This window comes from Giraffa tippelskirchi, chromosome 5, assembly GCF_054371585.1.
Source record: "Giraffa tippelskirchi isolate mGirTip1 chromosome 5, T2T-mGirTip1v1.2.pri, whole genome shotgun sequence".
NCBI lineage: Eukaryota > Metazoa > Chordata > Mammalia > Artiodactyla > Giraffidae > Giraffa > Giraffa tippelskirchi.
In genome coordinates, this window is record NC_137279.1 from 185909042 (window position 1) to 185924586 (window position 15545).

The following is a 15545-nucleotide window of genomic DNA, read 5'->3' on the forward strand; positions in this document are numbered from 1 at the left end:
CATTTAAATCCACTGAAGTTATTACTCTGCTCAACACTCAAATCGTCCCATTGGCCGGAGGGAGCCTTTTGAAACTGGCCCAAATTCATCTTGTACATTTTCTGTCCCTGACCTAAAATCAGCTATTTCTCCAAGGAGTCCTGGCTCCTTTTAGTGAGAAATGATATTTAGAATCTGGGCACTGGCAGTGCTTATTACCATTGAGTAGGTCCTTGTTTCTAAGCCTTTGCAACAAACAGAGCTAAGAAATATTTTTTAAAAGCTAAAATGCATCATGGGTTCATTTCATTTCAAATGTAAGTGCATTTTTCTTTTTCACTGAACTTCCTTGATATCATAGCTATGTCTACTTTCATTCTTGCTGGTAATCCAAGCTCCCAACACCAATATAGCTTCCCATTCCCTAACATACACCCAAGAGTCTCAGAATTGTAATACCAATGCCACAGACAGCAGTATGATTATTGAAAATTGTTTTAGTGCTTTTCCTTTCAATCCTTCTTGTCTCTACATCCTACTAGGGATAGACTATCAAATTACTGTGTTTTAAAAACCTCTTTGGTTTCTTTATGTACAATTATGCTACCAACTGATATGGTATTCTATTCATTGATTTTACACTGCTTTTAAGTTTTGAGACATTGCTTATCAAATTTAAATCTTTTTATTGTGGTATAGTTGCTTTACCACATGCTTTACTAATGTTCTGTTAGTTCCTGCTGTGCAAAGAAGTGAATCAGTTGTATGTATACGTATATATATCCCCTCCTTCTTGGATCCTCCTCCTACCAACCCCCCATCCCACCCATCTAGGTCACCACAGAGCACCAAAAGCACCTGTGTTATCCTGCAGGTTCCCACTATTTTACAGCTGATAGTGTATATATGTCAGTTTCTATCTCCCAAATCACCCCCTCCCCTTCCTACCCCATGTCCACACGTCTGTTCTGTACATCTGCATCTTTATTCTATCTGCCCTCCGTTTTTCTAGACTCCACATATGTCTTCTTTTACTTATGTAAAATATTGACATAGTTCCAAAGCTAAACCTCTAAAAGGAGGTGTATTCTAAGAAAGTCTAGCTACAATCCCTCTCCTTTCTACCCCAACCCCCTCCCTCCATCCATAGGTCATCTTTTGTCTTTGGCTTTTGCACTTTCATTGACCATTACTATCAGTAAATGTGTGTGTGTGTCTCCTACCCTTGTGTTAGACAAATGGAATCATACTGTACTCTTGCTTTTACCACTGTATCTTGCTTTTATTCACTTAATAAAATATTCTGGGGACTACTCCATGATGTTACATAGAATATTCCTTATTCTTGTTTTATAGCTGCATAAATAGTCCATTTTTTTGATTACTCCAATTCATTCAGTCAGCTCCCTATCGCTGAACATTTGGGCTTGTTTCCATTCTTTGGCTATTATAAATAGTGCTGCCTTATATAGCCTGGTGCATATATATGTCCTTTCATATTTTTGCCAGTCTATCTTTAGGATGGTGGCTCAGACAGTAAAGAGTCTGCCTGCAATCGATCCCTGGGTCGGGAAGATCCCCTGGAGAAGGAAATGGCAATCCACTCCAGTATTCTTGCCTGGAAAATCCCATAGATGGAGGAGCCTGACAAGCTACAGTCCGTGGGGTGGCAAAGATTCGGACATGACTTAGCAACTAACACACACACACACATCTTTGAGACAGAGTTCTAGAAGTCGAGTTGCTAGGTGAAAGAATAAATGACTGAATTTTGCTAGATGCTACCAAATTTCCCTGCTTAGGGATTGTGCCCTTTTGCATGTCTAGCTGCAGAGTCCTAGAATTCCTACTTTCCCTCAACTTCATGTGTTATCAGAAGTTGCATTTTCCCTACTTGAGGGATGAGAAATAATTTCTCAGTGTAGTTTTGACTTGTATTTTCTTGGTAAGAGCAAGGTTTAAATCTTCTGAAATGTTAAAGAGACACTGTACTTAGGAATCCTCCTCTCCCTCTCCCTGCCTAGCAACTGCCACCTTGGGATATGAAGATGAAGGAGAGAGTGTGAAGGACTGAATGAATGGAGAGATTGTTTGCCAAGCACCTAAAGCAGAGAAGAGAGGACTTAGCCAAAGTAATAAAACAGTATAGCAGAGAAAGAAAACAAAATAGTGACCATCAAAGGTTTGAGCTTCCCTCTCTGGATAGTTGAGGTTGGGCTTTGTTGATGTATACCACTGAATTGAGAGTAGCCTTGGCAGGCAATAGTGACTCTGTGATCTACGGCTTCCTACAAAGTAAGTGAGGACATCACAGTCCAGCCACCAAAGAGGCTGGGCCTGTGCTGAAAGGGAGCCAAGAGGGAGTCCCCACTGTCTCCTGAGACTCCTTCCTGCCTGGGCACCCAGGCATATAGCAGTAGGCAGGCCCCTCCCCACCTCCAAGGGCTCTCACAAGTCCATGGGGAAAGCAGAGGAAAACATTAGTCATTTCAGCGACGTGAATGGATGGGTTTTGAAAACGGGTTACCCAGGAAATAATAATACCTATGGGCAATTTGTTATTTCAGTGTTTGATACAGGTGCTGTGTAATTTCTTGCTTTCTCCGAGCCTCAACTGCCTGGTAATGGGATAATAATCCCTGCCTATAAGATCAGGATAATAATGGTTGTCTACCTTTTAGTGTTGCAGTTGTCAGGAGGATAATCCCCATTATGCCCAACACAGAGTAAACTCAATGCCAGTGAGCTCATACCAGCTGCCTGTGGTTGTCGTGCTGTTGTGTGCTGCGGGGGAATTTGAAGACAGAAAATTTGAAGTTAACTGGTGGCTCAGTTGGTAAAGAATCTACCTGCAATGCAGGAGACCTGGGTTCGATTCCTGGGTTGGGAAGATCCCCTGGAGAAGGGAACAGCTCCCACTTCAGTATTCCGGCCTGGAGAATTCCATGGACAAAGGAGCCTAGCAGACTATAGTCCATGAGGTTGCAAAGAGTTGGACAAGACTGAGCGACTTCCACTTTCCTGCTCTAACTCTATTAGCTCTTGATCTACTCTCTTAGCCTCAGTTTTTCCTCTGTAAAATGGGGGTGATTTCATGAATGCGGTGCACATTTAAATGAGATAATACATGTAAAAGCAGTTAGTGTCCTAAATCAGCAGTATGAGTTGTCTACTATTAACATCGTAATTCTTCTTCTTCTTTATCTTCTTTGTTAATTGAACTTTCTAATGTAATTTACTATGAAGAATGCCTGATGATTATTTTAAATTTCTCAGAAGGGTTCTAGAATTGAGAGAGGAGAGCTGTGGTACATTTGGCTATTATTTTATGAGTCTGATTACTTGGGGAAATCTGCAAAAACTTGCAAAGATAGGGGTGTTGTGTAGCTCTTTATCTCCTTTCCCTTCCAGTCTTGTTCAGCACATTTTGGCAGCTGGTAGCACCACGGTAAGGGGAGCCTAAGGAAGCAGAGTTTCTTTTAAAATGAGGAGGCTCTTTAGGTAAAATCTCTGGATTTATGCTGTCTTCCTAGATCTGAATCCAAGCTCTACCACTTGCTAATCCTAGTTAGTTAGCAAGGCCTAGTTACTTAATCTCCTTAAGGCTCCGTTTTCTTAGCTGTAAAATAGAGAAAAGAATAGCACCCTCCTCTCAGGGTTGGTGTTTTGCGAAGAGTGAACACAGACTTGAAACTCAGCGTGTAACACTCAGCCCGTGGCCATGATGGTGACAGTGGCAGCAGGTCTGTTGCTGGTTGTGATCAACAGCCTCATTATCGGTCTCAGGGAGGGAGGTGTCTTATCAGGGTGGTTGATGTTAGACTGTGCTACCAGATAAACCCAGAATCTCAGTGGCTTCAAGACACGGCTTCCACGCTCACACAGGCTACGCAGGCTATATGTGTAACCTGGGTCATGGGACTCTACTCCTCAAGGTCACTGAGACGCCCAGCTGACGGGACTTCCGTCTAGACCTTCACTTCACAGTCACAAGCTGCAGATCACACTGCTGGCTCTTCATGTTCCCACATGGACATGATACACATCATTTCTGCGCTCGATTGGACAAGGCAGTCACGTGACCTTGCCTAACCCAAAGGATGGGCCATAAAGTCCAACCATGTGGCCTGAAGGTGGAACTCTGGACTAGCTCTAATCACCATCTCAGGGCCAAGGATCTGATTGCAGGAAAAGGCAGGAGTGATGGGAAATGTGGGAGAGAGTGGGAAGATGGATGGAGAGAGACTGGCGGCTGAGATGACAGGTTTGCAAGCTCAGAGCCAGCTGTGAAGTGTGCCTGGACCCTGTGGGTCTTGTAGTTTACCTGCTGTGACTGTGAGCATGCTTCCATCCACTCACTTATTCATTCAAGCAGCGGTCACTGAGTGTTCCACCCACGTTCCAAGCACGAGGCTATGGGCTGGGGACTCTGAGTTGTTCAAGACAAATAACACGGCCCCTGCCCTTGGGGAACTCGCAGTGGAGTGGATTGTGCAAGGCTCTGAGCTGAGCTTGGGACTCTGACCACAGTACAGGGCCAGCGCTGTGTGTGCAGGGCGGGAGCCAGGCTTATGCCTCTGTCAGAGACCTGAAAATTGAGTCAAGAACAAAGAAAGAACCAGTGTGACCCAATGTTAGCTGTACCTCAACCCTTCTAGAATGGCAGAGGACTTTGTTTAAAGGATTCTTTTCATTCCTCCCCTCTGGCCCTTCATGAAATTCCAAGTGATGTAACTGGACATATCCATAAAAGTCCCAAAAGACAGAACTCACAGTTTAGATGGTTTATGTAATTCTCCATTAAAAAAAAAAAACAACAAACCAATACTTGCTGGCCGACACATTTTATAGAGACTTTTCTTTATTCATTTGTTCCCCCAAGAAAACTGCCTGTCTCCCTTCTTTCTCCCCAGCTCCCTGCGGTGGTCATCTGACTTCGCCCAGTGGCACCATCTTGTCTCCTGGCTGGCCTGGCTTCTACAAGGATGCCCTGAGCTGTGCCTGGGTGATCGAAGCCCAGCCAGGCTACCCCATCAAAATCACCTTCGACAGGTGCCCATAACCACAGCCTGGGCGGTGGGGCTGAGGGGTGATAGCTCTGTTGTGATGTGGCAGGGAAGCTGGGATGGCTGGGGTACCAGCACCGATGCTGCAAGGTCAACAAGGTCAGAGGACACTGGAGCAGATGCTCTGGGCAGGGACAGGCTGCACTGGCTTTGCTCTTGGCCTTGGTTCAGAAGTGGGGTTTGTGCCGTTTAGGGAACTATTAGCATCCGAGGAGCATCATCCTGACATTTTCAGTGTGGGAAGGTGGTCCTCCTCACCTCTGACCCAAATCCTGCTCATGTGGCCCACTTCTACTCCCAGCCTGGTTGTGCCCCTCTGGTGGGGAAAGCAGCCACCCAAGTGTGAATGTAAACTTCTTCTAGACAAAGCTTCTATGGCCCAGAGTAGCAGTCACAAGCTTTACTGTGAAGGGCCACATAGGAAATATTTTAGGTTTTATGGGACACTTGCAGATATCTGTTGCATAGTCTTTGCTTTAAAAAAAAGTTACTTCTTTATAAATGCAAAAACCATTCTTGGCCCTTAGGCCATACAAAAACAGACTCTAGACCAGATTTGACCCTGGGACTGTAGTTGACTGACCCCTGGCCTGGAACATTCCGACTCCCAAGAGGCAAGTCACTGGGTCTCTAGCTCTGAAGATGGATCACCACCCAGGCCTCAGAGAAGATTGGGAGAGCTGCGTCCAACCACGGGAGGAGGAGGAAGGTTCAACCCAGTAGGGAGGGTCCTCCCACATCTCCAGTGAATGTGTGCAGATTATATTAAGATATCCCAGCCTGCCAAAACCCAGTTGTTCTGATGCCCTGGGTCAAGCAGGGCCTCTTGTCATTTGCAAATTAATGAGCCTTGGGTTTCTCAAGAAGTCTTCGTCTCCGTCTTCGGCAGATTTAAAACCGAGGTCAACTACGACACCCTGGAAGTGCGAGATGGAAGGACGTACTCAGCACCCTTGATTGGGGTTTACCATGGCACCCAGGTCCCCCAGTTCCTCATCAGCACCAGCAACTACCTCTACCTCCTCTTCTCCACCGACAAGAGTCACTCAGACATTGGCTTCCAGCTCCGCTATGAGAGTGAGTCTCAGGGCGGCAGTGATGGGGCTGGCTGGGTGCGGGGGAGGATTCAAGGCTGAGCTCCAGCAGGAGGACCCGCTCGGCCATGTCCCCAGGGCAGTTCTCAGTTAGGCTGTGCTCCTTAGGAGGTCCTCCTTGCTCTCAGCATCTCTCAGAGCTCAAAGTCAGAAAGAGTGAAAGGTCCCCTTCTGTGTGCAGATGACTGGGCGCCAGCCTGCTGGGCACCCCGGGAACACAGTGCTTGACGGATGGTGATGTTAAAGTGAGATGTCATCTCACGCTCCCTCACCCTCTCCCATCGCCTGCATTCCTCGCTGGTGCCTCAGTTGAAAGAAATTTCTTTTTTTTTTTTGGTCAAAATAAAGCTGATTCATCTGCATTAATATCAGACAAAGTCAATTTTATTTTATTTTTTTAAACTTTTTCTTTTGCATGGAGATATAGCTGATTAACAGTGTTGCGATAGTATCAGGTGAACAGCTAAGGGACTCAGCCATACATACACACACATCCATTCTGAAAGAGACGGTGGATTGAGTTCTTTGCAGACCACTGTAGAGAATTGTGGCTGAGGGCACCACGAGGAGAAGGTTGTTTTCTTACCCGTGTTCCTATCTGTAGCCCTCAGTGTTGTGTCCAAACAACGTGCGTCATTCCGCTGCTGTTTACTGAGTGGATGATGAACAAACAAATGATGCATTTGTTTTGAAATGCTTGAAAACCAACTGGTTTTCCCTGACAGATGGGTCTTCAGATACCCTCATCTAATACGGACAGCCACATTTGAGGAGGGGGCAGATGACAGCTCCAGCCTTCTCTCAGTTAGGACTCTCTCTCCCTCCCTTTGTGAGTCAGCTGGGGTCCCCCTGTGCTTCCAGGGAACTGTCTGTTCCAGCCGTGGGCTCTCTTTTCCAGCTATCACGCTGCAGTCAGACCACTGTCTGGATCCAGGGATCCCCGTCAACGGGCAGCGTCATGGGAACGACTTCTACGTGGGTGCCCTGGTGACCTTCAGCTGTGACTCGGGCTACACCCTGAGCGACGGGGAGCCCCTGGAGTGCGAGCCCAACTTCCAGTGGAGTCGGGCCCTGCCCAGCTGTGAAGGTGAGCCTCACCAGGAGGGGGCGCTAGAGTAGAGGAGCCTTTTCTGCTGTGAAAACCCAGGCAGGACTCCAAGACCCTGTCAGTGAGGAGTGGGGGTTTGGACAAGAGGGGGGCTAGGATCCTAGGGGGGTTCTGGGGGAAGCTCCCTGGGCCACCTCAGTCTTTCAGTGTCCTTTTCCCTCCTCTCCAGCTCTCTGTGGCGGCTTCATTCAAGGCTCCAGTGGGACCATCTTGTCACCAGGGTTCCCTGACTTCTATCCCAACAACTTGAACTGCACCTGGATTATTGAAACATCACATGGCAAGGGTGAGTGTTTAGGCCCACGGCAGGCATTGGGATGCGACGTGGTCAGGGCCCTAAGATCCCCAGATCCAGATGGCCTCCATGAGGCTCTCCCTCTAGAGTGACCTCTGGGCTTAGTCTGGATTCTTCTCACCAGCCAGAAAACTCTCAGAACACTCCTATCTCTTTGAATCATAGAACTCATCCTCTAGTAAATATTTTTCAAACCTAAAATCTCCATTCTGCAAGAGATCTTAGAGAATACCAGCTCTCAAAACCTACTTAATGAGGGAATCTTCTCTATATTACTCCCTACAAGATGGCCACACACTTTCTGTGTAAATACCCCCGGTGGTAGAGAGGTGGCCAGCCCACTCAGCAAAGGGGTACCTGTTCTTGTTTTCTGATAGACCTGACCCCTCCTGATAACCAGAGACTGAGTTCCTTATACCGAGTGCTGGTGGGACACAGGCTGCTTCTGCTCCCTGCTCCTCACACCCAATCTTCAGATACTATCTGGAGCCATCTTCTTCTCACAGAACTCACACTGTTCCTCAGAGGAGTGTTTTCATGTTTTTTGCCAGTCAGGCCTCTTGCCCTACCTTCCCTGACATAAATGACCCTTGGGAGCCCAAGTTCAAAGTAAGATGCTGGCTATAAATAACATTAATTATTATACTCTTTTATTCAGCAAATATTTTTTGTTTTGGGTTTTTTGGGGGGAGGTGGGCTTAAAACAACAGAAATTTATTCATTGCACATTATTCCAGTCTCTATTCAGCAAATATTGATTGAATGCCCCCTGTGTGGTAGATGCTGGGGCTGGGAATATACACTAATCAGGCAGATATGACTTCTACCCTCAGAAGCTTCCTCTGAAGTTCATGAGCCAAGGTTCTCTGCAGTTTGGCAAATACTCCAATGTTAGACCCTACCCTAAAGGTTTAGATTTTCTACTTTGGAGGTGGAAACCAGGCAGCTATGTTTTAGGACACTTCACTGCTTACTAACTGTGGTGCATGCCCTTAAATAAGAACCTCTGATGTAGAAGAATTAAATGTAGAAAAGTCACGAAAAAATTTAAAAGGAAGAGTAACTCTTCCAGATATTAAAATGTTGTTATGGGCTCAAATAATTTTAATGATGCGTATAAATATAGGAGCGGACACACAAATCAGCGGGAGAATAAAGATCCAGAAATAGATCCCCCTGTGTTTGTGCATGTGTGTGTGTGTGAGAGAGCAAGTATGTGTGTGTGTGAATGTGTGTGTGAGAGAGAGAGACAGTCTTTAGTGTATGATTAATGTGTCATTTCCAATCCATTAACAAGAGGATGGATTTTTTAATAAATGGTTTTGAAAGAGTGGGCTTAACCCATTTGGAAAAAAGAAAAAACCAAATCATACCTCACACATTTAACCACAAATTCTAGTAATAGAAGGATATGAAAGTCTAACCTCAGGTGGGACATACTTGAAGAACAGCAGCAAAAGTAGACTCCATAAAGGCATAGACTGTTACGTTTGATTAAATAACACTGTAAATGGATTTACAGGTTTTTTTTTTAAAGACTAATGTATAAATATTTAAAATATTCATATAAAATATTTAAATAGTTAATGAACAAAAATGTGTGCAACCTATGTAATCATCTAAGGACCATCAGCCTGATATAAAAAGAGCTCTTCAAAATTTTAAGAAAAATACACCGGATCTACAGGTCTGTGGTTGTTGTTGTTGTTCAGTTGCTCAGTCATGTCTGACTCTTCGCGACCCCGTGGACTGCAGCACGCCAGGCTTCCCTGTCCTTCACCATCTCCCAGAGTTTACTCAAGCTCATGTCCATTGAGTCGGTGATGCCATCCAACCATCTCATCCTCTGTCATCCCCTTCTCCTCTCGCCTTCAATCTTTCCCAGCACCAGGGTCTTTTCCAATGAGTTGACTCTTCACAACAGGTGGCCAAAGTATTGGAGCTTCAGCTTCAGCATCTGTCCTTCCACTGAATATTCAGGGTTGATTTCCTTTAGGATTGATTGGTTTAATCTCCTTGCTGTTCAAGGGACTCTCAAGAGTCTTCTCCAACACCTCAGTTCAAAAGCATCAATTCTTTGGCAGTCAGCCTTCTTTATGGCCCAACTCTCACTTCCATACACGACTACTGGAAAACCCATAAGTTTAACTATATGGACTTTATTGGCAAAGTGATGTCTCTGCTTTTTAATATGCTATCCAGGTTTGTCATAGGTTTTCTTCCAAGGAGCAAACGTCTTGTAATTTCATGGCTGCAGTCACCATACACAGCAATTTTGGAGCCCAAGAAAATAAAGTCTGTCACTATTTCCATTGTTTCCCCATCTATTTGCCGTGAAATAATGGGACTGGATGCCTTCGTTTTTTGAATGTTAAGTTTTAAGCCAGCTTTTTCACTCTCCTCTTTCACCTTCACCAAGAGGCTCTTTAGTCCCTCTTTGCTTTCTGCCATAAGGGTGGTGTCATCTGCATATCTGAGGTTATTGATGTAGCAAAGCTATCAACTAACACTTCATAACAGAAGAAATACAAATGAAAAGACCTCAACCCCACTAACAGTTCTAAAAGTGCATCTTCACCCAGTAACAAAATGCTGTGTCTCTCTTCAAGTCAGCAGAGAACATTGTCACAGCGTGGGGACCACGTGGAGACAGGCACACTGTTCTTTGGTGCCAATGTTGTGTAAGCTGTTCAGACTTTCCACAGGACGATTAAGCAGTGAATCAAAAGCCTTGAGAACGTGGTGCTCTGGACTCGGCAGCTCTACTTCTTGGAATTTATCTCAAGAAAATAAATAAACTTTATATCAAGATTTAGCTACAAAGATGTCCCCTAAAAACACTTTATTCATTGAAAAAAAAAAAAGAAAAACTATTCACTACTCCGATGTTCATCAGTAAGGAAACATTAAGTCAATGTATGGGATAGCCAAATAACAAAAAATTACTATGCAGCTAAAAGAATGGTGTGAAAGAATATTTAAAAATCTATAGAAGTGGCTGCAATATATTATTGACTAAATAAAGAAGTTTGCCAAAATAATATATTTAGTTTATTTAAAAAATTACCAAGGATATGTACAGAGAAAAATAGCCTGAAAAGCTTTGCCCCCAAAGGTTAATACTAGTTGACTCTTATTTTCATCTTTTGACCTTTTCCTAATTTTGAACAATAAATATATATCCCATGTAAACTATGCTATTGTTATTTAAAAAGAACATTTGAAAAAATAGTCACTTAGTATAAAAATGGTCCACATCAAAAAAAAGAAATCTTAGGAAAAAGGGGAGGACTTCACAGGTGGTCTAATGGTTAAGATTTTGCCTTCCAATGCAGGGGGCATGGGTTCAATCCCTGGTCAGGGGGCTAAGATTCCACATGCCTGGTGGCCAAAAAGCCAAAACATAAAACAGAAGCAGCATTGTAGCAAATTAAGTGAATACTAGAAAAATGGTCCACATCAAAAAGAAAAATCTTTAAAAGAAAAGTCACATATAATCCCACTGGATCTATTTAACCACTTTGCTGCCTTACCTCAGTTGGTAAAGAATCCACCTGCAGTGCAGGAGATCCTAGTTCGACTCCTGAGTTGGGAAGATCCCCTTAGAGAAGGGAAAGGCTACCCACTCCAGTATTCTGGCCTGGAAAATTCCATGGACTGTATAGTCCAGGGGGTGGCAAAGAATCTGACATGACTGAGCAACTTTCACTTTGCTGACGGTAAAGTCTGCCTGCAGTGCGGGAGACTTGGGTTCAATCCCTGGGTCAGGAAGATTCCCTGGAGAAGAAAATGGCAAACCACTCCAGTACTCTTGCCTGGAAAATCCTATGGATGGAGGAGCCTTGCAGGCTACAGTCCATGGGGTCGCAAACAGTCCGACACGACTGAGCAACCTCACTTTTTAGTAGGCCTGATATAGCCAGGATTAAGATGGCCTAGAGCTTCTTGGCTAAGACAGGACCCCCCAGCAGTCAGGGTGAAGTGAGGCTGGTCCCTTCTCTCCACGCTGCTGTTCCCAAGGAGAGGAGGGATGGTGGAGGCAGTGTCCTTGTTCATCCTGCAGAGCTGTCTCCACCACACCTGGTTCAGAGTTGACCATTGCCAGAGCCAGAAGCTACTCTGGCATCAAGAGAGAGAGAAAGGCAGTCCCCCCGTGATGCCTAGAGGAACGACCCCCTATAGTCCTGATTCTGTCTACATCTGATGTCTCTAGTTATAGGGGTACATGTTCCTCTCCGCCTTTCTTTTTTGTAAGTTATTTTTATTGGAATATAATTGCTTTACACTGTTGTGTTAGTTTCTGCTGTACAATGAAGTGTATCAATTATATGTACACATATATTCCTTCCCTCTTAGATCTCCCTACCACTCCCCGATCCCATCCCTTTAGATCATCACAGAGCACTGAGCTGAGCTCCCTGTGCTATACAGCAGGTTCCCACCAGCTATCTGTTTTGCACATGGTAGTGTATATATGTCAATCCTAATCTCCCAATTCGCCCCACCCTCCCCTTCCCTCTCTGTGTCCACATGCCCATTCTCTACATCTGCATCTCTATTCCTGCCCTGGTAATAGGTCCATCAGTACCATTTTTCTAGATACCACATATATACATTAATATACAATATTCGTTTTTCTTTTTCTGACTTACTTCACTCTGTATGACAGACTCTAGGTCCATCCATGCCTCTATGTGTGTTTTTGCTTAAATGTCAACGAATTTTTAACAAATGCGCTTACTGTGGGTACTAGGCAGACGCAGTGGAGCAAGCCCTGTGGCACCGCCTGCCTTGTGGTTTAGTGGCAGAGATCCAGCCTGAGAGACCTCTCAATAGATCATGCCCAGTGCTGGGATAGAGCAGACAGAGGTAGGGAAGTGTCGGAGGCTAGCCCAGGCATTAGGCAGGAGTCTTGGAATTGAGACTTATGCCTGTCTCCAAGGGTGAACAGGAATTAGCTAGGATCATCAAGAGGTCACTAGTGTATAACCAGGTCACTTCTTCCTTAGAACCGTGAAAAGCATCACCAAACCCATTGAGCCCCAAATGGTGAAATAGCGTGGCCCTTATGGGCCTGGTTTGACCTTTCTCAGCCTCCTTGTGAGCCCTCTAAAAAATTAAGATCTCGCTACACGGAACTTCTTTCAGTACCTAGGCTTTCATTGTCCTCTAGAGCAGGGGTCCCCAGCCTCCAGGATCTAATGCCTGATGCTCTGAGGTGAAGCTGATATAACAATAACAGAAATAAAATGTACAATAAATGTAATGCACTTGAATCAGCCTGAAACTATCCCCACACTGGTCTGTGGAAAAATTGTCTACCACAAAACCAGTCCCTGGTGCCGATAAGGTTGGGGGACGCTGTTCTAGAGCTTTGCACAATGGGGCACTATTCTTCTGTAACACTTCCTCTCCCCGCACCATCTCCAGCATTCCCCTCATGTGGCCAGCTCCTTCATCCTTCTGAGGGGCCTTCCAGACCCACTGCCCCCAGCCCTGGGTCTAGGGGGGGCTCCCTCCCATGGGCCACCACGTGATGCTTTACTTTCCCAACTTCAGTCTTCACTCCCCCTGTACGGAACTTGCCTCTTCATCATCTGTCTCCCGGACAGACTCTGAGCTCTTTCAGAGACGTGTCTGCCTTGTTTCCTGCAGTTTCCCCAGCTGCTGGCCTGATGCCTGGCACAGAAGAAACTCAAGAAATAGCTCTATGAATTGAATTAAACTGAACTCAGACAACTCAGACCCTTCCCAGAGGGCAGGCACCCCTTAGGCTCTGCTTGTAACAGTATCTCCAGTTAACAGACCTATGAGGCTGCTGACCACCAGTAAAAGTACAACTAGGGAACTCAAAACTCTGAAATTCAGGATTGTTCAACTTGCCACATGCCCAGCCCAAGGGAAGAGCCAGTTCAAGAGTCCAGATAACATGTCTTCGCTGAGACCCCGGGACTGACATCTTTAAACCCACAAGACTCTCTGGAAGTCAGGTAAACTGAGCACAGAGAATGTCTGCTGTGTGCTAGGCACTGTAATGTGGGCTTTACAGGTGCTGCCCCAAGGGTTCCTCTCTCCAGGGATTAAATGTCACCTGAAGGTACTGAGTGACTGAACTGAACTTCATGACTCCTTGGACTACAGCACACCAGGCTTCCCTGTCCTTCACCATCTCCCAGAGTTGCTTAAGCTCATGTCCATTGAGTTGGTGATGCCATCCAACCATCTCATCATCTGTCGCCCCTTCTCCTCTGCCCTCAATCTTTCCCAGCAACAGGGTCTTTTCCAGTGAGTCAGCTGTTTGTATCAGGTGGCCAAAGTATTGGAACTTCAGCTTCAGCATCAGTCCTTCCAATGAGTATTCAGGGTTGATTCCCTTTAGGATCGATTGATTTGACCTCCTTGCAGTCCAAGAGACTCTCAAGAGTCTTCTCCAGCACCGCAGTTTGAAAGCATCAATTCTTTGGTATTCAGCCTTCTTTACGATCCAACTCTCACATCCATACACGATTACTGGAAAAACCATAGCTTTGTCTGCACCGTTTGTCGGCAAAGTGATATCTCTGCTTTTTTATAATTATTGATAAATTAATTAGGATGACAAATCTCATAAACGAGGTTTAAGGAAAAGTACAGAATATACTAAAAAGTACTGAGACTTCCTATGTATGTATATATACACATATCTTCAAATTGGAAAATTATAATTATCTAACACTTTCAAACTAGACTGCTTTTTAAAATATCAGATTAATATTAATTGGCACATATGTTTGCACCCCAGACCTTTCTGCCGATAGATGAGCTTTGGAGCCAGGTCTGCCCTCCTCCAGACCCGCTCCTCTCCCACCGCCCTGCTCTTTTGCTCCAGTGAGACGTTTTTGTCCTTCACACGATTCTGCATGGTTCACTCCAGTGGAGTCTTCATTTGCGTGTGCATCTGTCACACCAAATCTGGATTCAGACTCCAACATTGCCTCTCTATTTCTGTGACAATGTCTTCATCTTCACACAATGGCCGAAGGAGCCCCGAGTGGTCAACACAGCTGGGAAAGCCAAGGGTTTCATCTCAGCTGTTTACTCATCCTTAGGATGCCTGCCAAGTGTTTCCTCCTTTGGAGGGGCTGTATTTGCACGCTCGAAAAATAGAGAAAGCACAGTGCTTAATTCAGCTTCGTTTCCACCCGTTACTGTGTCTGACCCGGCCTCCACACAGCCCTCTGTTCCACCAAGCCTCTTGCCAAGCTCTGCAGAAGGAGAATGGTCTTCTCGTATGCACACGTGTTTACGTGTCAGGAGTACAGGATGCGTGCAGGCACATGTGCCCGTGGGACTCCACGCATGCTTACACCCCTCATGTCACAGACTCTGACCGCTGTGACGCCTTCCCAGCCCTGGGGGCACAGTCACCCACTCTCCCTCTGTGCCCCCGCTCTGGATCCTCACTATTGGTGTGACTGTCTCCTCCACCAGGCTGGGAGATCTTTCTCAGTGTCTAGCACAGATCTGGCACTAGGCAGGCACTCGAGATCTATCCCTTTCTTTAAGATTTATTTATTTATTGGTTGTAATGGGCCTTCATTGCCACGTGCAGACTTTCTCTAGTTGTGACAAGCGGGGGCTCCTCTTCGTTGCAGTATGTGGGCTTCTCATTGCAGCGGCTTCTCTTGTTGTGGAGCCCGGCTCCAGGTGCCCACACTTCAGTAGCTGTAGGACATGGGCTCAGTAGTTGCAGCTCCCAGGCTCTGGAGCATTGGCTCAGTAGTTGTGGCACACGGGCTCAGTTGCTATGCGGCGTGTGGGATCTTCCTGGACCAGGAGTCAAATTATCCTCCCTTGCATTACAAGGCAGATTCTTGACCGCTGGACCACCAGGGAAGCCCAGGATCTATTTCTTTGGGTAAATAGATAAATGGATGCATGTCCGCTGCCTGAGCACAGGACATTTACAAACTGCTTCCCTGATCCCACCACCTCTACTGGGGGTTCTGTTCCCCCCAACCCCC

General features: G+C 45.6%; 1 protein-coding gene across 1 annotated transcript in view; it reads left to right on the forward strand.

The window, feature by feature from the left end:
• The window catches only part of CSMD2 (CUB and Sushi multiple domains 2), a 667647-nt gene that overhangs the window by 445467 nt on the left and 206635 nt on the right, over nucleotides 1-15545 (forward strand). Inside the window, exons 16-19 of the mRNA XM_081490945.1 lie at nucleotides 4893-5031; nucleotides 5935-6122; nucleotides 7038-7226; nucleotides 7417-7533. Of these exons, the coding sequence (XP_081347071.1) occupies nucleotides 4893-5031; nucleotides 5935-6122; nucleotides 7038-7226; nucleotides 7417-7533 (633 nt within the window). The remainder of the gene's footprint in view (nucleotides 1-4892; nucleotides 5032-5934; nucleotides 6123-7037; nucleotides 7227-7416; nucleotides 7534-15545) is intronic.